This window comes from Pelmatolapia mariae, linkage group LG16_19 (genome assembly GCF_036321145.2).
Source record: "Pelmatolapia mariae isolate MD_Pm_ZW linkage group LG16_19, Pm_UMD_F_2, whole genome shotgun sequence".
Taxonomy (NCBI): Eukaryota; Metazoa; Chordata; class Actinopteri; order Cichliformes; family Cichlidae; genus Pelmatolapia; species Pelmatolapia mariae.
In genome coordinates, this window is record NC_086241.1 from 46,998,121 (window position 1) to 47,020,457 (window position 22,337).

Below are 22,337 nucleotides of genomic sequence, written 5' to 3' on the forward strand. Positions count from 1 at the left end.
AATGCATTTTAAGACCTTTTAAAATCTCAAAAATATGGTAGCCAAGACGTTCATATCAGGAGCACCATCTACTAAATTCAATTTTTTTTTTTAAATAAAGTGCAATCAAGATTGTACAGCTTTGCTGATACCAGAACTGCCAACGTATCTGAGGCACATTTTATTTGGTGTTTTACACAAGGGAGGGAGAACTGAAGGCGCTGCATCCAAATGCACTTCTGACAAATTAGCCTGTGGATGCTGATAAAGTGATTGTTTTAAGGTGTAACTGGAGACTCAGGCAAACCACACCCCAAATAACTTGTGTCTCTAACACAATTACGAGTTTTTTTACTATTATATCATTAATAGAAGAGACAACAAACATCTCTAAAGCTCCAAAACTTGGCAACTCATACCAAAAATGGTTTAGATTAGTATTTCTCATTTTCTCCCCTAAACGCTACAAACCAGAGGAGACGAGTGTACATTTGCCTTTGGGGTGAAATGTGGCTGTAGCACATTTTTTAAAAAGAACGCAGACACACGTAAAGCTCTCTGAATGGAAACCCCACCTATAGACCATCTTTTTACATTTGTTAAAACACATTTCAGAGACCAGATGCTTTGTTGCCTTCCTGTGCTGAGGCTTCATTTTTCTTCCAATAAGCAGTCCTCTGAGAGAGAACTACGGCACGACAGCAGATGATTCTAGTCCTTTTTACAGCCTCCAATGGGCGTGCAAAACCTGGTCTCTGGTCAGCCCTTCAAACCGAGCCAGAGGTCATCAGTGAGCCTGGGAGACGACACTCTGGCAGCGCGGGCAGAGGCAATCCGCTGAGTTGGTGGTGTAGCGGCGACACCGTGGGCAACGGGCAGCAGAGGTGGGCGTCACTGCGATACTGTAGGCGCTCTCCTCGCGGATTACACCACCTGATAAAACACAGACAGATTCTGGTGTGAAACTTGAAGATTTGCAGGTCTGTGAATGTATAGAAATGCAAAAAGAACCTGTCAAAGCAGTTTGAATAAAAGTAATTTCAACACCAAAACCTTACTTTATGTGACAAAATATAGATTACTATGGTTGCATACTGAAAAAAGGTAAGGCATCAACATCCTGCACTTAAAACAACACAGGAATCAAAAACGTCCAATGATCACTTGAGTGAGTGAGACTACACAGGCTTCCATGTTAATTTCCAAGCAGAAATAAACATGTTTACACACAGACAGGGAAAAAGCGTTGCTGTGACAGCTATCAGCTGCTGTTACTCTTATCTGGGAGTTTTAGGCTGAAGGTCCTCACCCTCCAGGTTGATGAGGAAGGTGCCATGGTTCAGCAGAGCCTCCGGATCCAGGTCTCGAGGCATCTTTGTGGCCAGGTTGACCCGAGCTGCCATCATCAGCTCAGCCAGCTGGGAGGTGGTGGAGGTGGGCTCCTCCTGGAGAGACTGGAAGTAAAGTGGATGATGGCAGGAGTATATATATTAAATATATTTTTAAAAAATTCATGTACAAAGTAGTGTTCAGTGTTTCACAAATCAAAAAATGCACAATGTTTTAATGGAGTGCTAATATGAGGCACCAGAAATACAATTTCAGTTTTTCAGACAAAGCTGTCCCGGTAAAGGTAATGGCTGTAATTAATTCCCATTCTAAGTTGTTTCGTGAGTACTTCAAAGGTTTTTCCAAACTGCTCAATATGAATCAAGATAAGTGAGAAACTCAGACAAGTTATTTTCTCACTGTTATGCTTGAGATAGGCATATTGGGAAGCGTTTATCGTGCTTAGAGTGATGCAACATCTTCCTATCAAATTCATTAATATTTCTCTTCTCTCTGCTTCAAGGTGAGAATATGAATGAGATGAGGAGAAACTAGCATCATCATAAATAATGTTTTGAGGTTGGCAGACTCTCACACTAAGCTGAAATCAGACTAAAGCAACTAAATTAGCTGATTAACTAATTTATGATGTATGTATTTATAAACTTAAATTTATGGATGCATTCATTTGTAACATTTTACAAAGTTAGAGCGCGTGTGGATGTTCACCTGGGGGGGATCTTCTTACTTTAAAACAAGTTTACTAGTCTAAATTTAATTGATTAAGAAATTAGTAATCACGGACGCCCCTTCACTCCAGCAGCCGGCTTCTTTCACAGCTTGCTGAGCTCAGCAGGTTGTTCACTAACACATACTATCCTACACCAGAGGGCTAGTACTAGTGCAGTACACTACAACAGACGACCTAAATACAGCATCTCTAGGTCAGTTTAAAGTCTATATCTATTTCTTTGATGTTAACAAAACCAACACAAAAACAAACTAATGGGAGTTTCTGTCACACAATCCTTCTGCACTGTAGCATACACTTCAGCTCAGTTTATATGAAGAGCCAGCTTACCTCCATGAGTTCGAACAAGAGGCCTGGTTCGATGGCGACAGTGAGGTCGTACCTGGCGGCGTTTTTGCCAGGAATGGAAGACAGGAAGGAGTCCCTGATGGCACACGCTCCTTCCACAGCCTCCTCTAATCCTGGTCGCCGCCACACAGAGCTGCTTTTAATCCAGCCACTTTTAAATAATGTCTCCCCTTCTATTGAAACACAGAAAACATAGAAAGGCTGTGTGGTGGAGAATGCATGCGGCAGTAAAAGAGTAACCACTGAAAATCGAAAGACACGTACTGTCATGTCCTGGTGCGTGCAGGTACACCTCTTCAGCCATATGTGGCAAGATCGGAGCGATGGATCTCGTCACGCCATCCAGAATTTCCTCTAAAACCGTCTGGCAGGATCTTCGACCCAACGAGTCCTCTGCATCGCAGTACAGCCTGACCGACGGAGAGACAAAGACATGAACAAAGCTACTGGACGCAAAGGAATCTTTAACATGTTCTGACATGTTACCTGTCCTTGATGATACTGAAGTAGAAGCTGGAGAGTTCTCTGGTTATGAAGGCCTGCAGCACACGGATGACCCTGCCAGCATCAAACTCACTGTAGGCATCTTCAACCTGGGAACAAAGAGACGTCAGCAGGGGGCACAAATGTGCTCGTTTCATTAGTTGGATGGACTACACCTTAAACACACCTTGATGCTGTACTCACGCAGCAGGTGCAGCATGTACTGGTCGATGTAGTGCATCTGTTTGGGATCCACAGCCTGCAGTCGTGGGTCGAAGCCCTGCAGGTTTCCCAGTAGGAATTTCAGAGTGTTCCTCAGCTGGAAGGCAAACAACAGCCATGAAAGGAGGTGCAGCAGGTGAGACGAACGTGGCGAGCAGATAAACTGCACCTTACAGTACCTTACTGATACTGTCCCGGGCTGAGTTGAGCACAGAGGGGCCAATCTGGACCTCAGAGAAGACGTTCGACTCTGCCACCCACCAGCGGAGCACGTCTGCCCCGTAGGCCGGCTCAGTGGGGCCCTGGCAAAGATGACAGTTTAGAAAGTTTCTACACAGAAATGCAAATTTATCTTCTCAGTTTCAGCTCCATTTAAAATCTTTTTTTGTGTGTTTTTTTAAAGTGGCAAACAAGGAAATGGTAAAATCAAAGAATCACAATTTGAAATCTTTGATGCGTGAAGTTCTATATTTGCAGAGTGTAGCTCTGACACAACATGTAGATTGTAGTGAATAATTGTCCTTTATTTAACTTTATCCTAATTTCAAATCTAGAACAGGTTGAAAAGTCTTCATCTGTTTTACCTTCCCTCCATTAATGACCACATCAGGATCCACAACGTTGCCCACCGACTTGGACATCTTGTCTCCTTTCTCACTGACTGCAAAGCCGTGGACCACAAGAGACCTGCAACAATATTCATTTTTCAGACACTTTCATCAATTTTCTTTCCGTGTATCATTATCATCTGTGTAGCAAGTGGAAGGCACGCTCACTTGTAAGGTGCCTTGTTCCGGACAGCCACACTGGTGAGCAGCGATGACTGAAACCAGCCTCCAATCTGGTCCTTTCCCTCCACATAAACGTCAGCCCGAGAGTCAGACTCCGCTGCAAGAGAAAAGCTGAGCTCTGAGCTAAACTGTATAAAATTTGAGTTCAGCATTTAATGATTTGCAAGCTATTTTAAGCTAACAATAATAACAAATTATTAATACATCTTTAGAGCCTTTACAAATTAATCTCCCATGGGCCAATGAGATGATTATGGAATTTTTTTAATGACTAATACATTGTTATCCAGTATGTTTAGCTAGCAATTTCAACTCCTAGCAAAACTTAAGCTAATAACTTCAGACTTTATTGATAATTTTAACTACGCATTTTAAATGATTGAAGTATGTTTAGTTAACAATTTATTTGCTAATAATTTCTCAATTTCTTTATCCCTACTTTTAGATAACAGCTGGAAATTTTCAAGTTTTTACTGCTTCTCACACTATTTCAACTGTTTATCCAGTTATGTAGCATATGAACCTTTCAACACTCTCAGTGTCCTGAATGTTTTTGAAAGGGAGTCATAAAAGGCAGGGTGCTGAGATTCATGCTGTGCTAATCAGTTACAATCTTCCAACTGAACAAAATGTTCATCAAAAGACATTACTGAGTACTGGCAGTACTGAGGCACTGTGATGGAGCGACAGGAAGAAATGGGTTGGCTGGTAAGCAAGCGATAACACATCATTACCAAATATCCCAAAAGATTTTAAAGGTAAAAAGAGGTAAAAAGTACGAGAGAATATTGAGAGAGACAAAAAAGAAAATAAATGACTATAATACAAAGACTAGAGTGCCTGTCCCTGTAGCTGAATGATCAAACAACCTGTAACCAGAGATTTCTGGAGCCCAGCTGGGAGCCATTTGAGACGTGACTCAGGCTCATCAGAGTTTTCCTCCATTTCCTCTACAAATGACAACACAACCACACAGATGATGGGAAAACTCTCATACTTCAGCAAATAAGTGTCTATTTGAATCTCCTGGAGCAAAACAAAGCTACTGGACCATGTGGTAGTAGTTCAAAAATACCTTTAAAGTGCAGACAGTTCAAAGTGAGCAGGATCCAACTCTAATATTGGTTGAATTGCTATTAAAAAACATTAACTCCACTCACACCCCTCGGCAAATTTTGACCCAAAATGTGCTGAATAATCCCCCACCCCATTACGCCACCTGCAGCCTGAACCGTTGACACGAGGCGGGATGGACCCCTGATTTCATGTTCTTTACATCAAATTCTGATCCTATCCCAGATATTTGTGTTTAACAGGTATACCTGATAAAGTGTGTAATTACTGCTATTTTAACTTTTTACCCAGTGTGTTTAGTGAACGATTTCACTTCTTTATCCAAACTTATATACATCTAGTTAACGGTTTCCATACTATTACCAGTTTTAACTTTTAGTCATACTTATTAACCTGTGTTGATTTTTTCCTACTTCTGACCCTGACAGTGAGCAGGAATTTCTTCCAGTTCTAAAAACAGATAAATAAATCCAGTCACCTTGTCCGGTATCTGTGATGTGCTGGGGTTTGCTAATCAAGGACTCTGACTAGCCCACTCTCACTAATGATGCTTTGCAAAGCAGCTTAATTGGCATGTTGGACTACATAAGGTAGCTTCAAGCAGCTTTGTTGCTAATAAAACTAATAACAGGAGGTTTGATTAGAGCCACTTGGAAACCTTCAGTCACAGACGTGTTCTGCTGCTCTGAGACGATCCTTTTCAATGTCCTCGGAGAGGTTTTTACAAAATTAACAAAATCCAGTTATACTTTTACATGATCTGCATAACAGGACAAATTGAAGAAATTTCAAATGTACCTTCGAGCACTGCTGCCCACGACGCTCCACTGTCAAACCAAATGTCCAGGACGTCTTCTCCACGAACATAATCACTCACTGCACCTGCTTTACTCTGAGACAAATATATATTCACAGAAAAACTGTGATAAGTTATACATTTACGAGAAAAACCATCTCAAATATTCTCTTAGAGAAAAAAAATTAAAGAAAACATATTGCCAAGAGTAAAGCCATGTGCCCTTAACCACAGTCCCTATGATGCCTTTAAAATCATTAATTGATATAGTTTCAGTTTTTCCTTGTTCACAGTGCATAAGAAAAGGCTTTTCCCAGACTTATCAAAGTCCAGCCACCATTTGAAGTGTAGCTGGTAACTTACCAGAGTAGAGACAGAAGGGTGTAGAGGTAAAGTGGAAATGTACTCAATATTGGTTTATAGATATAGATAAGAAGCATATGCATGAATGACACCATCATGAGCATAGAGGTGTATTTTTGCTTAGATGTCCTTGCAAATGTCATTAATAAAAACGGGTCCCAACATGGAGGCCTGTTAATCCAAGAAAAATCTGATTTACGGCCCCCTGTGTGGACACACACTGGATTTGATGCTAAGCTTGTACACTGGTTTAGAAATAGAACCCAGGAGGGCTGTAACACTGTTGCACATTTTTCCTAGAGTTGTTGTAGTTTTTATAAAATGCCGTTGCCTAAAAAGTGGGACGGCAAAGTTGAGAATGCTTGAGGATGGGAAGGGATGCCACTGGCAATGACATCAATGATGACATGGATGACAGTGAGAACCCTGTTATCAGTATTATCTGATTGTTAGCTGTTTCCACACATTAGCTTACGCACCTTCTTGAGCACCTCGGGAGGCAGCAGAGTCTCAATGGGAAGCTCCCACCAACAGTCGCTGCCCTTTTCTTTGAAGAGCTGTGCGATGTGGGACACAGTGTATCTGTAAAAGTCAAAGAATCACAGATGTTAGATGTTTGCCAGTTTGTAAATACTGTTTTAAAAAAAAAAAAAAAAGAAGAACAAAAAGAGAAATTTCAAGCAAATACAGTAAATATGTGCACACGGCTGTTGGTGTGTGTGTTTTATTATGAATGTGTTTGTTGGCTTTACTTGTTGATGAGAGCATCTCCACTTTCTTTATGGTAGAAGACGGGGATGGGGACGCCCCAGCTGCGCTGCCTGGAGATGCACCAGTATGTCCGTCTGTCCAGCATGGTGAGCAGGCTGCTCCTGGCCGACTCGGGCAAAACGCGCACCTTCTGCAGGGCCTCCTGCAAAATCCCACACACATACTTATTTAGACAAAACTGGAAATGTGAAGCACTCCCCCTCACTGGAAGAAATGAAGTGTCAGGTACAGAAGAAAAAACTAATCTGGTCCAAATCATCTAAATGTATTTTACCTTTGCTTTGTCTTTGAGTGACTCTGTGTTGATGAACCACTGTTTGCTGGGTCTGATGACTACAGGTTGCTTTGTCCTCCAGTCATATGGGTAACTATGGATGCACTGCTCCTCCTTCAGCAGAGCATTGCTCTGCTTCAGCATTGAAATCACTGAGTGAAGCAAGCATCAGATACATCCATCAAACAAGAAACAAACTAATTTTCAAAACATTTTTCTATCTTGATTAAAAATATTATTTAAAAAAAAACTTTAATGTCTAAATTCCAGATTATTGGATTTTTTAATGTATTTATTTTTTAGCAGCCTGTAGAAACCCCGTATTCTGCCCTCTTCTCCATGTTTTTATACCTTTATCGTTTCCTTCTGTCATTACAGAAAGCTTCTGTAGTTCAGGTCCAGCTAATTCATTGAATTTCCCGTCTTCATCCACCATACATTCCTTTGGTAGAAGTATAATGTGCACAAAGGTTTTATCATATACTGTAGCCACATTATTCAACAAACATGATCCAAACTGTTAAATAAAAATCTCCATGCATGTATATTGGCTATACTGATACATGAAAATCCCTTTTTGTATTTTATTTGCTTTTCACAGATTTCTGCCTACTCCACAAAGCTTTCATAAGTCAAAAATTAAAAAATTATGTCTGTGTGTGTGTACAAAAAAATAAAATAAAATAATAAATAAATTTCCAATCGCATTTTTTATATATTTCTGTATTTTCACCTTAGTTATTTCCCCAGAAATATGTTTTTTTCTGTATTTCTTCCTACTTTTGGCTCATTGGGGCCTCCATAAACCCACAAGTTTTTTCTTGACTGTTGGGATTTTTAGTTTTTACACACAGAACATACCACAGGCAGTTTAAACTGCGAGGCCACACTGTAGTCCTCCATGCCGTGTGCCGGTGCCGTGTGAACCAATCCAGTTCCCTTCACCATGGTCACGTGATTAGCTGGCAGCAATGGCACTTGCTTGTCAGGAATCGTGGGATGTTTGCAGATCCCACCTTCAAGCAGGGAGCCTAGGAGAGGAAAAGATGGATAAACATAACTCTGCTCATGTTCTCAAACAGCAGTGGTTCTCAAACTTTGGTGCAGGGTCCACTGATGGGACGCAGAAGGAAAAATACAGAGAAGAATTTTATTTCCCCAAAATTCAACCTGGATTATTTTTGTTAAAAGCTCATTTCCACTGCAGGAAATATCACGTCTGCACCTGGTAAGGTGATGCTTCAGACACTATGTGTTACCTGTGAAGGTGCCTACAGTCTGCAGGTCTGTGCCCAGCAGTGCTGCTATGCTGGCCGTCCGCTCAGTTGCTACTAGAAACTTCTCAGAGTTGTCCGCTCTCTTCACCACAGAATACCTGCAAACAAGACAGAAAACAACTCACTTAAAAACCCACCATGCTACCCACGTTACTGACATCATAATAATAGTGCCTGGGTTAGATTTGAACAATAAAAATGCTTTGGTTTAAAACAAACAAACAACTACCCTCTATAGTTATGAAATGGAAAAGTATCTCTTTGGGTTTAGGTAATAAAGTCATGATGACATCTTATAAACAGAAACAAATCGTTTGCTTTTTTCACGACTGTCACATTTTGCAGTGAGACCAAGCTGGATGAGTCTCCAGTGTTTTAGTGGTGCTGTTCCTTACTGGGCATTTGGCATGTAGCAGACAGCCTGGTTAGCAGGAATGGTCCAAGGCTGGGTGGTCCACACCAACACAGAGACACTTTCCAACCCTACACAGACACACACAGTCAGGAGATTTCATACCAGGTGAAAAATGCCTAAAAGCTTTATCCACACGTGTGCTTCACCTTCTTGTGAAGCGATCTTTGGTGGAAGTGTGACGAGGGGGAATGTGGCATAGATGGCTCTGCTCACATGCTCGGGGTTGTACTCTAGCTCCGCCTCTGCCAGAGCTGTTCTGTAAGATTTGCAGCAATAGATTCAAGAAGAAATTATTTTTAAAAATTTTGTAATAATTTCTTCTTAATTTCTAAATTTTTAAAAATAATTTCTTCTTAATTTCTAAATTTTTAAAAATAATTTCTTCTTAATTTCTAAGATGTAATAACTGCAATAAACTGCATTACCCGGATGAAGGAGACCAGAAGACAGGCTTGTAGTCCTGGTAAATGAGCCCCTGAAGAACAAAGAGGGACAACCACATTAGACCATACACTGTCAGTGAGTCCCATTTTGATGTTTAAATTAAATAAACAAATTTAAAAAAATAAATAAATAAAATGTTCTCTGACTGGGGTTTGGGGGTCTGTTAATCCAGCTGACACAAAGAAAGCCTGTTCATGCTGAACTTGCTTTGTAGGTACATCACTCTACTGTGACACTGGCTGATGTTTAGATCAGATCATCACCCACCTTAATGTGCATCTCTTGGAAGACTTTCAGCTGAGCAGCCTCGTAGGTGCCATCAAAAGTGTAGTAGCACTGATCCCAATCAGCCATCACCCCCCAGCGCTGGAAAGCAGCTTTCTGGCGGGCTATCGCTCCCTCTGCAAACTCCCGCGCTGGATGAGACAAACCAAACAGCAGCTGCATAAAATCTGAATAAAAGTCACCAGAAAAAGCCCTCCTACTTCCTCCTTCTTCTTCTCACCTTTCTGTCTGATCTGCAGAGGACTAAGGCTGCTCGTCCCCAGGTCTCCCAGAGCCTTCAGCTCAATAGGGAGGCCGTGGCAGTCCCACCCTGGGATGTAGTGCACCTGCCGCCCTCTTAGCATCTCAAAACGGTTACGGATGTCCTTCAGGATCTGAATGGAATAATAATTGAGAAGCTAGTAAATATTTACAAATCATGAGGGCAGGAATAAAATAAGAAAAATATGGACCAACCTCTCTGTAACTCAGAAAATATTGATAGCAAGAAAGGAAATTTTTTGAATGGTTTCATTAGCAATAGTAATGTTGTTGTAACTATTCACAGACAAAGTTGGTAAATCAGTCTTTTTTTTCTTTTTTTCTTTTTTAAATTGTAGGCGTCTGCAGGAGGACTGCACTGACTCAGAAAGAAAAGAAGCAAACGTTTAAAGCTTTCAATAACATTTCCACCAAATACACCGTTGTTCGCATCGAAAAGCTCCGTCTTAAAAATGTGTTACTTGGGAAACATTCACTATAGGATGAAGAGTAGGTGAAATATACTACTTCCTTGTTACTTTGGAATGTATTTCCTTTTAACTGGGCTCAGACAGAGTTTCTTTAACAGAATAAGTCTGATGACTTTTGTTGTAAACTTATTATCAAAAAGGATTCTTACTATGCAGAGACATCCAGGAGAAATCTTGGAGTACAAAATGTTATCTTTAACAGTTGATGTTTAAAGGGCTAGTATAACTTTTATAATGAACAGTGACACAATTTTTGGATTTAAAAAGACTAAAGGTGGGTCAGGGTTGGTTAGCAGATGGTGTTAGCCCTGCAACAGGTAGGTGATCTGTCCAGGGTGTGACAGCTGGGGTAGGCTCCAGCTCAACTACAATGCTGAATTGGCTAAGTGAAAGAAAATGAATGGATGGATGTGGCCTAACGTACAAAGATGCTTTTGTTTTTCTCGTAAAATGCACTCATTATTCTACACATATGTTTTGTGGTGTAACGTTATATTTGCAAATCAATTTTCATTGGAGGAGGACATGATGATAGAAAGCTGAAAGGTTTTCACTTTTACCTTATTGAGAGCGTGTCCAACATGAGGGTCTCCATTAGCATACGGAGGTCCATCATGAAGGCAGAACTTATTCTTGGCCTTCCTCTCCCGCTGCCATGAGTACAAATCTGCAAAACCACACTCCTGCAAAAAATAAAAAACAAGTATTAATATCTATTAAATCTAGAGTGAGCTATTTCCAATATCTACGAAGATATGTTATAAGTCTTTTATCACGTGTGACCAGGCTTAGTAATCCCAATCCTGTAACTTTTACTCATTTGTGTTAATTTATAATTTTCTCAAGTCAAATAGTTTTATTTTCTTCTTTTACTTTCTTTATAAATTTTCTTATAATGTCTTGTGCTAATCACGTTACAGTAATCCCTTTAATATTTTATGAATAGCACTTTAAACTGCCTTGTCGTTGCAATGATCTGCATGTTTCAGCTCAAAATTGAAATCAGGACTAGTCAAAAGTAACAATGATACAGCTGTGGGCCTGAACAGTAATGCCGAATTAAAGACTAAATGCTAAACAAAAGCATAAACTATTCGTGTGTTGAAGTTTATCGGAACCACTTAGTAAGCAAGATAAAAAAAAATAGAATTTGACAATTTTTGAATGAGATTTCGTTAGCCTGCTGTACCTGTTGTATTTGGAGTTCTCGGTCCAGAAGCTTCTGTCCGGTCAGTTTCATCGGGAACTCTGTCTTGGGCAAAAGCACCGAATCCCGGTACAGTGCGTTACCGGAGCCGTTCTCTGCGGGCTGACCATTAACTTCACCCGAACCGGTACCGTGACAGCGACAGCTGGAGGTGCAAGACAGAGCGCGGTGCAGGAGGAGGCCGCCTCCCCGCTGTGACCTCCGTGCCCATCGCACTAGCGTCTGGCTCCCCGCCGAACTCCGGCACAGCAGCCGCAGCATGGACAGACGAATAGCTCTGCGGCCGAGCTGCTAACTCGCAAAAACAGACAGCTTTGTTGTTTCTGCGTGAAGTTTCCGTGTTGTTTTAGTCCGCCCTTCTGTATTAGCGTGTTCTGTTTCCTTCGGAAGAAATACAGGAGAGGACAACTACGGAAACCCAGCGGAGTCATGGGTGAAGCTTTCGCATTTTTGACAGCGAGATGCCACCGGGGGCGCTGTTTATTTTGAACCATGACAGCAGAAAGAAAGACATTGCTATAAATTATTACGCATAAATTACATTTCATGTATATAGAATATGGAGTGGTGCTCATCACTTATGCCTCACTGGGGTTCAAATCTTGATATTTAGGCCCCTTAAAGACCTCATAGTAACTTTTTACTCCAACAAAGCACTTTGCTCTCAGACTGCTGGTTTACTTGTGGTTCCTGGCATATTTAGACGTAGAATGGGAGGCAGAGCCTTCAGCTTTCGGGCCCCTCTTCTGTGAAACCAGCTGTGAGTCAGACGCCCTGTCTACTTTTAAGGCTTAAAACGTTCCTTTTGACAAAGCACATTGTTAGGGTTGGAGCAGGTGACCCTGAACCCAGGTTGGTGGACTCACATGATCCATTGAGTGTTTCCACAGCAGTCTTTGTGTTTTCCTTCCCGCTGTCACAGAAGTGCTTGTTTATAGGGGTAATCTCATTGTTGTTTTTTTCTTTGTTTTTTGTGTATTTTGTAGGGTACTTACATTAAAGCTTGAGGCAACTGTTGTTGTGATTTAGTGCTATATAAATTGAATTGAATTGAATTGAATTGAATTGAATTGAATTGAATTGAATTGAAATGAATTGAATCCAGTCTGGGGCTTTTCTGTGTTGAGTTTGCATGTTCTCCCCATGTCTGGTTCTCTTGTGGTAATCCAGCTTCCTCCCACAGTGCAAAGACATGCAGTTAAAGGGGTTAGGTTAATTGGTGATTCTAAGATTGATTATAGGTGTAAATGTCAATGGTTGCCTGTTTCTCTGGGCTAGCCTTGTGATAAACTGGCGACCCGTCCAGAGGGTACTCTGTCTCTTGTCCTATGACAGCTGGAATAGGCTACGGATAGATCTGTCTATTTATAGATAGATAGATGTAATTGTTATGTTTGTGTAGTATTCACCTTTTCTAGTTGAGTTTAGTACTATGATTAACAAATAGTCTATTTTCCATTATATAAAATGTATTTTTTAGAGGGTGAGGCTTGTTTTACCAGATTAAATTCAATAACAAATACAATCATAACATATCTTAAAGTTCTTAAAATTCAGAATGAGAAGGAAAAAATTCCTTTTACTGCAGTACAAGGAAGTTTTTCCTTCTCATTCTGAATCTCCACGGATGCTGAACATACTGAACCTTTTATTAATCTGGTTAATAATTGGCTCAAAGAATAATTTTGTGTTTATGTTTCATCTTTACACAATGTAATCCCCACATATGAGATGGTATAACCTCTAAATCATGTGTGAGGGATAAATTAGTGTCTGAAAGTGAGACAAGAAATTGGTTCTTATTATTCATCCTCAAACGGTATTTAATTTGACCAGCAAAGATAGAAATGGGGAGCCTGGACAGCCTATTGAGAAAGCTTTACTGAGTAAGTAAGTAAGTAAGTAAACTTTATTTATTAAGCGCTTTTCACAGACAGACAATCACAAAGCGCTGTACACAAATATTAAAATAAACAATAAAATCAATAGACAATGTACACAATATAAAAGATCAAATGTAAATAATGTAAAAAAATGTAAAATATGTAGATCAACAAAAGGCTTGTTTGAACAGAAAAGTTTTTAACTGTTTTTTAAAAGAATCCACAGAGTCAAACAAACGTAACTGTAGTGGTAAATTGTTCCACAGCCTTGGTGCAACAGACTGAAAGGCTCTGTCCCCTTTTGTCTTCAGTCGTGTGCGGGGAACAACTAAGAGACTCTGAGTCTGTGAGCGGAGATGACGAGCAGCAGTGTATTTTATAAGAAGCTTGGATAAATAATCTGGGGCCTGGCCATTTAGTGCTCTATATGTTAAAACAAGAATTTTAAAGCGAATTCTAAACTCTATTGGGAGCCAATGTAAAGAATATAAGATGGGAGTGATGTGAACACGCTTGGTAGAATGAGTTAATAGTCTGGCTGCTGCGTTTTGTATTGCCTGGAGGCGAGAGAGAGATGATTTATCCAAGCTAGTAAACAGGGAATTACAATAATCTAAGCGTGATGACACAAATGCATGAATTAGTTTTTGCAGTTCAGCTGAGGAAACCATATGTCGCAGTTTAGATATGTTTCTTAAATGATAGAAACAGGAACGAGACAAAGATTTTACATGAGAGTCGAGGCCCAGAGAAGAGTCAAATATTACTCCGAGATTTCGAATATTTGACTTGACAGATGGGCAGAAGGAGGCAAGAACCTGACTGATTTTAGAATGTAGCTCAGGAGGAGCTATGATCATGGTCTCGGTTTTGTTAGTATTTAGAACAAGGTAGTTGCTTGAAAGCCAATCAGAAACCTGGGCTAAGCACTGGACTAGGGTGGACAGCCTATCCAGCTGATGAGGCTTAAAGGACATATGGAGCTGAATTTCATCAGCATAAAAATGATAAGACAGGTCGTTAAAAGATTGAATGATACCAGCTAAAGGAAGCATATAAAAAGAAAATAGTAATGGACCTAAAACTGAACCCTGTGGGACCCCACAGGTCAGGGCAGCAATGTCATAAGTCCTAACAGAAAAGGTCCTGTCTGATAAGTAGGAAGAAAACCAGTCTAGGGCAGAGCCAGATATACCAGCCAAAACCTTGAGCCTGTTAAGTAGGATTTTGTGATCGATGGTGTCAAAGGCTGCACTAAGATCAAGCAAGATGATCACAGAACAATTCCCTGCGTCAGATGCCATTAATAGATCATTATAGACTCTTAGGAGAGCGGTCTCTGTAGAGTGCTGCTTTTGAAAGCCAGACTGAAAAGGGTCAAGAATGTGTAATTTACATAATAGAGACCTGAACTGATTTTCAACTATTTTTTCAAGTAATTTACTTAAAAATGGCAATTTTGAAATAGGTCGGTAATTACTAGTAGAGCTAGGATCAAGGTTCTGTTTTTTTAACAGAGGAGTTACCTCAGCATGTTTAAAATAAGATGAGCTATTTCATGCATTATCTAACGCTCTCACTCAAAAAAAGAACACTGTAAAATAATGATCAATGCATCAAACCACATAGAGAACAGGAAATAGTGCAGTATTAGTATGGCAGCTATATCTCTAATTTATTTAATATGCAAGTAATAAGTAATTTTGCTATTCATTTATTTTTATTTCTTATCCGGTTTACTATAACGCAAAATGCATAATTCGTAGCTAAGTAAAAGTAAATAACATTTGTTGCAGAATGATACATAAAGGCAGGTGTTTTGGGGTGGTTGATGACGTCACTGGGAGGTATTTAAAAAAGCAAAGGCTTGGTCTCCTGTTTTATTCACGTTTTCTCTACCAAGAAGAACAGAATCCCCTCCATCATGAAGAAGCTGTGCGTCGCAGTCTTGCTGCTGGCTTTCCATCTCACATCACAGGTCAGTTTGATCCGTACCTCCTTTTTTTTTTTTTTTTTTGTTTCTTCATACTTTCACCAACCTTTTGGGGGTATGGTGGGAATCAGTTGTGTGGCCAACGGAATCTGTTTACGCATGAAACGCTGTAATGGCGCAGATGAGCTAAATGTTAGGGAGCTTAAGACGTTATGCTGGGAGTGCATCTATGATCTCGTATGTTTAGGGGAAAAGTCATGAATATAAAAATCAGTTTGTCCCCTGCAGAACAGACGGCGGCAATAAGGATACAATGGCAAACTTCTAGAAGAGTCGGGCTAGGTCTTGAACAGAGGCTTTAAAGCTCTTATCTTAAATTTTTTTTTCCAAGTTAAAATGGAAACTAAATGACTCCAGACGCTGAATTTTGATTAACTTTCTCCCTCGCACGTTAAATTCTGGTTTTAAAATTAAATCACCCGGACTGAATCATCTTAATTAAATACAAATGTGTTTCAGGTGGCCCTGGCGAATAACGGCACGAATCCGGACAACACAAACATCACCACCCCGAGTTCCACGGGGGCTGGTTGTGGGACTACCGCCGCCTTCATGCTGCTGCTCCCCCCGCTGGCTCTGACTGCTCTTCTCCTCCACAGGTCCTGACCGAGTGGACTGACCGCGCTGGACACAAAAGCCAGCACAGGTTGCACTGTGGATCCAATGCTGGCTTAGTCTAAATACAGTAATCTCTCAATCCACCCACCCACTCACTCAAAAACAACCAAAACCGCGTTTTGGAATTACATTTCAAGTGCTGGGTGGGAAAACTTGTCTTAAAAGGCGACGCTCACTTTCAAGCATTCTGCTCGTTCTATCCTCTGTACTGGCTCTGCATGGACTCTGAAAACTACTTTGGCACCACACCGGCCCTCCTCCTCCTGCGTGCAGTGGGAGAACACCTCAGACTCCTCGTGTGCAGTGACGGTCTTTGATTCTGGTTTCATTCGCCTGAACGTGATTTGTAAATGGGCTAAATTGTGACCACTGTACTTTTAGGGTGTGACTTGAACTGTTTATTTTTATGTAGATTAAATAAACCTTTAAATTGTGAGACCACATGACTGACCATCTTTCCTGCTTTGAGTGTTTAAAGTTTTCAGGCTAGACTATAAAGCCATCAAATTAAAACTGAATAAAGGTGGGTCAGCTGAGAATGAAGAAAATCAGATCAAGTGTCCACAACTGATGCAGCTCTGGCTCTGCTTCAAAATCTAAGGCTCTAAATTGGTTTTAGATGAAGGGGAAAGAATACACTGAAGGGGTGTGGCCTAATTCTCAACTGGCTTTAGCTGCGAGTTTATTTCAGTTTGGTTAAAGCACAAATTACATCTGGAGGTGTGTGCGGCACTGACATTTCAGAAGCGATTTCCTTCATCCACCACAATCTGGCAACAGTATCTCACAAAGCAAGACGTTGGTGGCATTTTAATAACTGACCAAGAGCAAGTAAGTAATTGAAGGGCTGCCGAGGCCTTCCTCCACCAACTGCAGGGGCTTAGCCATAAAGGAGCCGCCTGCTTATCTGTGAAGGTCGGCGGCTGGATGGAATTCACCTGAGCACCCCTCCTGATTTGTGTGAGAATTTCCCCCTTTGATCACGAGACAAAGGCCGCATTGTCCAGCTCATTCTCTGCTAAACTCAGATCAGGACCTACTTCAGGTGCTGCAGCTTCGACTGCATAAGCATTTTTCCTTGATCTTCACATTTTATCCAATTCCTGCTTGATAATCCGAAACCCGAAGAGGCCACATTCACCACCGATGTGACCACTTAAGTCTCTCATCCTCCCATTTCTTACCATCTGGAACAAAAGCAGAAACCTGAGTTCAGGTAAAGTGTTTGGTCACTTGTGGGAAAGGTGGGTGAGGGTACAAGAAAGAAGGGAGAGGGGGAAAGGTGAAGGACAAGTTTCAGAGTTGAGCTATTCAGCCACTTCTCCTGTTCCCAGGCTCTTTCTGAGCAGCAATGTGCACTCAGAACTTGAATGTTGAAACAAATGGAAACCTTTGAGGCTGAAAAATGACAAAAATGTGTCAGGACTCAAAGTACTGCTGTTCATCCAACAACCGGCTCCAAATGTGAGTCTTTTCCCATAAACCCCCATGTTTAAATGTCCAGTTTTAGAGCAGAATTAAACATGTTTACAGCCTGGAACAAAAACAAGGTTTTGGTCTCTGGCTTGTTATATATGATGTTAACATTATTAATTTGTAACGTATCTTTAAGCATCTTTTGTTTAACTCTGTGTGCTGAATACCAATTGTTGGTAAGCTTCAGGAAAGAGTTACCATCAGGCTGACAAAGAAAAGCAGGAAGTGAAACAGTGCAGATGACATCATCAAAGTGTGATGGCTGCTCTCTGAAGCATGGATTTACTGATAAAAGTAAGTAAAGTTGGTACGTGTAGGGCTGTAAGTATTTGGACATTGACTTGATTTTTGTCATTTTTCCCATTTATACCTCCACATTGGATTTAAAATCATGCAATAGGTGATTGAGTAACTGAAGTAACTGAAAAGATCGGATCAGATCAGCAGTTATTGTTTTGCTTGGACGAAATTTATCTTGGACAAACAGGGGGAAACACGTCATATAAGATAGCACACATACATTCACAGTTTCACCAAAAGCCCGCTCTATTGGTTGGATGTCAGGTTTCTGACTTGGCCATTGAAGAATATACCATTTCTTTGTGCCGAGAAACTCTTGGGTTGCTTTTGCAGCATGATTTGGGTCATTATCCTTTTTCCCCATGAAGCACTATGAGATGGGTTTTGCACAAAACTTTTTTAATTTGGTGCAACACATTTTAAAAACTGGACAACTGAAAGAAGAACTAACTGCAATGTTAATGTGATCATGTTAAAAAATACACATACTCTGTTCTGGGTGGACTCTGTGATTACTTTCCTTTTACATGCTGTGAGAAGTGACCAGCCTGGTAAGTAGTTACAAATGAGTGAAAGACTTCCTTGTGAGACTATTGTAGGTTTTCTGACCATCTTATAAACAAGGCATTTCACACCATGATGCAACTGCAATCTGGCAGAGAAACGCTCCTAAAGCTGGGCCTTATATATGTGAGAGCTAGAGCCCAGGAACAAAAGGGCTTCACCCGCAGATTGAGCAACCACACAGCCGGCCCAGCTCTTTACCTGAAAAAGAAACCAGGAGAGGGATAATGATATGCAGTTAATTGAACTAATCCAAGACCAAGAAGTTTGTTTTGCTGAATAAAATTCTAGTATTTTATTTGGATGTTACATAGCAATAATTCAGAATCCGATTCAGAATCAGAATACTTTATTAATCCCTGAGGAAATTATGTAGTGGGGGTAGTAGTTGTGGTGCTTGTGTGATGCACCCATAAAGTGTAAAAATGCAGTTTGCTTAAAAAAGTAGTGCTAGCCGATAACTTAGATTTCCACTCATTAGTCTAAATGTGGTCACGTCTCTATTAATAAAGAAATAAATAATCATGGCAGCAGCCCAACAAATTGAGACCTCAAAATGTGAGTCCACAAAACAATGGATGGCGTCCCAGTGGCTAAATCCATGTGTTATATACAGTCTGTTGGTGACTCAGCAAGCCACCTTACAATATTGTTTTTCTGAATTTGATATTGAACTATAAAAATGTCCCCTCACTACAAATATTAACCAGAAAATAACATACTACACGAAAACCGTAGACATACAGCCATATACCACCATTTAACAGTGGTGTGCGATGATATTTACAGACAGGCAAGGAGGTGCTCCCTCCTCTCACAACCAAATAAGTAAATAAATAAAATAAATAAATAATGAAATGAAATAAATTGTTCCTTACATTATTCAGTCTTTAAAAAGACAAATTGGACCCGTTTAAAACATCATCAACTCTCCGCACTTCTTCCTGGCAGTAGAATTGTTAATATTTCTTACCATAGTTAGATATTTCCTATTCCCACATAGCAAAATTGGTATGGCCCGGATCTGGCCCACACAATGTGCTTACGCATGGCCCACATACCGCAAAGAATGACGGCCCTTTGGTGGCCCAGATCTGATATGCCAGAGGTGGCCCACACATGGGCCAGCTGCAGACACACTGCTGGTCCTGTGCTGGCCCAGAACAGTTTCAGCTCTGGCCCCAGATGTCAGCCTCATGTGTACCTTAATCAAACCATGTAATAACAACATGTGCCGGAACATAATAGTGCAAAAGTAACATGACAAAACTCTGTTCAGACAGTGAATGGACTGACTCTTATAGAACACTATTTTCACCCAATCACGTTCGATCTCTGGCTCCTCTAGTCTGCAAATCAAGAGTATGAATGTAGTTAGGAAGCACTCAGTTTAGAGAAAGTGATTGGGTGACCAGAAGGTCGCCTACTGACCAGAAGGTTAGTAGACGACCTGCTCTACCTCCTGAGCTACAGCCACCCAGTGGTAACATGAGTAAACCCTCACTAGGTTTTGGATAAAGTGTACACTCACAAACCTGTCAAACCTGCATTTGAAACGTTGGCTACCATAGCAGTATAGTGTTGCAACATGGCATTTGGGTCTTCTAACTAAAATAGGAAAATAGGACCATAAATAGTGCCATCATTGCCAGACCTGGCCCACATCTGGTTGACATACACCCTGCCATGACACCAGTCAGTCAGAAGTCCCAGCTTGATGTCAGATCTGGCCCAGACCTGCTTTCTATGAGCCTGGGCCACATAAACCAAACCAAATCCGAGCCAGACATGGCATCCCATCACATAAACAGTGCCATCTATGCCAGGCCTGGCCCATATCTGGATGACATACCACTTATCATGCCAGAAGTCAGCCAGCAGTGCTGGCTTGACACCAGAACCAGGTCAGACCTGCAGCTATGTGGGTATTAGTTCACAATGACAAGTGGTGGATAATTTTTTTAGAACCACTGCTTTAGCAAAAGTAGCAATAAAACACTATGCAAACACTAGGGCAAACATTCTTACCTTCTTCACACACAATGCGGTCCTATCACCATGTGTAAGAATAAGATATCACACTTTCAACTTATTCATAATAGTGACTGCCACATCTTATTGGACTGAAATTTGATACTCTTCGAAACAATCTGATTGGTTGGCATTATTGAACTTCACACGTAATGGGCACGAGACTTTCTGTTTCCCTGGAGCAATGTCGTCCTTTAGAGGGTTAAAATATATTTTAATGCATATTTAGTGGCATTTGGTAAAGAACAGAAGAGGTACACATATGAAGTTAGGCTAATTCGTCCTCTGAGCCCCCAGCAGCACTATAAACACCCTCTAGTGTCTGGATGTGGAATATTGCTGTTTAATAACCAAAAGTTGTTATAGTTAAAAAATAAATAAATATTTGAAAAAAGTCACCTTTGGTTTAATATTTAACTTAATTATTTAGATTATTCTTATTCTAATCTTACGGATAAAACTAGAAACAAAAGTACAGCTCCATTCAGTATTTTCCAATAACACCACAAAAACTGTTTGCCTTTACCATTTGACTCAGATAAGGTTTCTGATTAAAAACAACTGATGGCATCATCGTGCCCTCTAGTGGTGGCGAGCATTATTAAATAAATAAATAAAAAAAAATACAGCATGCCTTTTAATATAACTTTCACACGATGCAAGAGATTACGCCGCAGTATACCCACAATACAAACTTTAGGGGTGCCTGTTTGTATATTTTTTAATATGAAATATTTATTTCCTAATTTATTCCTGAAGTTGGCGAAGAGGAACTGATTAAAGATCTTATCTTAAGTCTATTGTTTTCATTATTTGTTTAATCAAAGATAAAGTGTTGTTATTCACATTTTCATTTTAGGATACATGAACCTCATCTAAACAATTTGATTGGTCAAATGTATCATTAAGAGTGTAAAACATTAGCAGAAATGAAAATGTGAAGTTCCAATTTATAGTATAATTTAAAGTTTAATATTGATCTCCACTATCCCATGTCCAGTTCTGCCTCATTAGTTTAAAGGATGTGGAAACTTGGCACAGCAACAAGTATATAAACACTCCTGTCATGCTAATTTTAGTGCATGTCACGATAAAATTCAATACAGTGTAAATACATGCAAGCCATTAGGAGGGCTAAATCACTAATGTTACGTAGTTACGTTACTTTGAATACAGTTTTGCAATTTATGGTGTAATTTAGATGTTACAGAAGGAAAGAAGAAATGAGCTATAAACCACTGTACGTTATTTTCAGTCACAAAAGGTTTTTCTCCCGATCTTATACTGTGATTACACATATTTTTGGAGTCTAATCATAATAATAATAAATGTGATATATAAGGTGCAAAGAAAGAGGTCCAGTTTGTGACTCTCCTGTGAATGTACAAAATCACGTGATAACAACACTAAACAACACAGCCACGTGTTCTCAGTTTGCTCAAAGTTAAATCTCGCCAGAAGAAACTGAAGAAATTATTAAATTAGTCTTAGCCCCGCAGTTAAATGAGATTGAAATGATTATAATATTTATTTCCCATTATCTGATGTGCTGTGATGTGTTATCTGAAATTGTAAAAAATCTGAACAATCATGAAAGTATCCAAAACGGATAACTGATGATATTCAAATATTAATTTTGAGGAAACTGCAGCATGTTTTTGTTTTACTTTCTTCTTTTCGTTTTGTTTTTTGATGAAACGTACACGGAAATGTTAAGTTTCGTTTTTCATTCCTGACCTATAAATACAGTAAGTGTCGCTCTGGCAGCGTCAATAGAGATTGACAGACCACGTGACTTTCGCGCATTGCATGCCGGTAACCCAAGGCAAAACAATCCAAGTACCGCATCAAATGCAAGCATTTGAAGCACCGCAAAACGTTCATTCTCCGGTTCCAATACCTTCTTGGTTTTTCTTTGCCACACAAAAAAGG

At 40.2% G+C, this 22,337-nt stretch overlaps 1 protein-coding gene across 2 annotated transcripts; it reads right to left on the bottom strand.

Moving 5' to 3' along the window:
- Positions 1-757: 757 nt before the first annotated feature.
- Positions 758-12,055, bottom strand: iars2 (isoleucyl-tRNA synthetase 2, mitochondrial). Of its 2 annotated transcripts, XM_063496792.1 has the most exons (24): positions 11,523-12,055; positions 10,894-11,016; positions 9,823-9,976; positions 9,585-9,733; positions 9,299-9,348; positions 9,020-9,129; positions 8,854-8,941; positions 8,441-8,556; positions 8,043-8,212; positions 7,533-7,623; positions 7,182-7,333; positions 6,889-7,049; positions 6,616-6,718; positions 5,776-5,869; positions 4,773-4,853; positions 3,889-4,000; positions 3,697-3,799; positions 3,292-3,414; positions 3,078-3,209; positions 2,894-3,000; positions 2,672-2,817; positions 2,390-2,580; positions 1,289-1,433; positions 758-912 (listed from the first exon to the last, which is right to left on the bottom strand). In XM_063496792.1, the coding sequence occupies exons 1-24, from the start codon at positions 11,799-11,801 to the stop codon at positions 767-769; spliced, it is 3,126 nt and encodes a 1,041-aa protein (XP_063352862.1). In that variant the 5' UTR covers positions 11,802-12,055; the 3' UTR covers positions 758-766. The 2 variants fall into 2 exon arrangements, with proteins under 2 accessions (XP_063352862.1, XP_063352861.1); XM_063496791.1 differs by lacking the exon at positions 4,773-4,853 and having other exon boundaries at positions 11,523-12,049.
- Between the last annotated feature and the right edge of the window lie 10,282 nt (positions 12,056-22,337).

What these genes read in the sequence shown, in the direction of transcription:
- iars2 (XM_063496792.1), bottom strand. Translation starts at nt 11,801, where the DNA reads ATGCTGCGGCTGCTGTGCCGGAGTTCGGCGGGGAGCCAGACGCTAGTG. An exon ending in TGGTCATTAATGGAGGGAAG is followed by an intron (nt 3,415 to 3,696) that starts GTAAAACAGATG and finishes CATCTTTGCCAG; the next exon opens with GGCCCCACTGAGCCGGCCTA. An exon ending in CTTCCTCATCAACCTGGAGG is followed by an intron (nt 913 to 1,288) that starts GTGAGGACCTTC and finishes GTGTTTTATCAG; the next exon opens with GTGGTGTAATCCGCGAGGAG.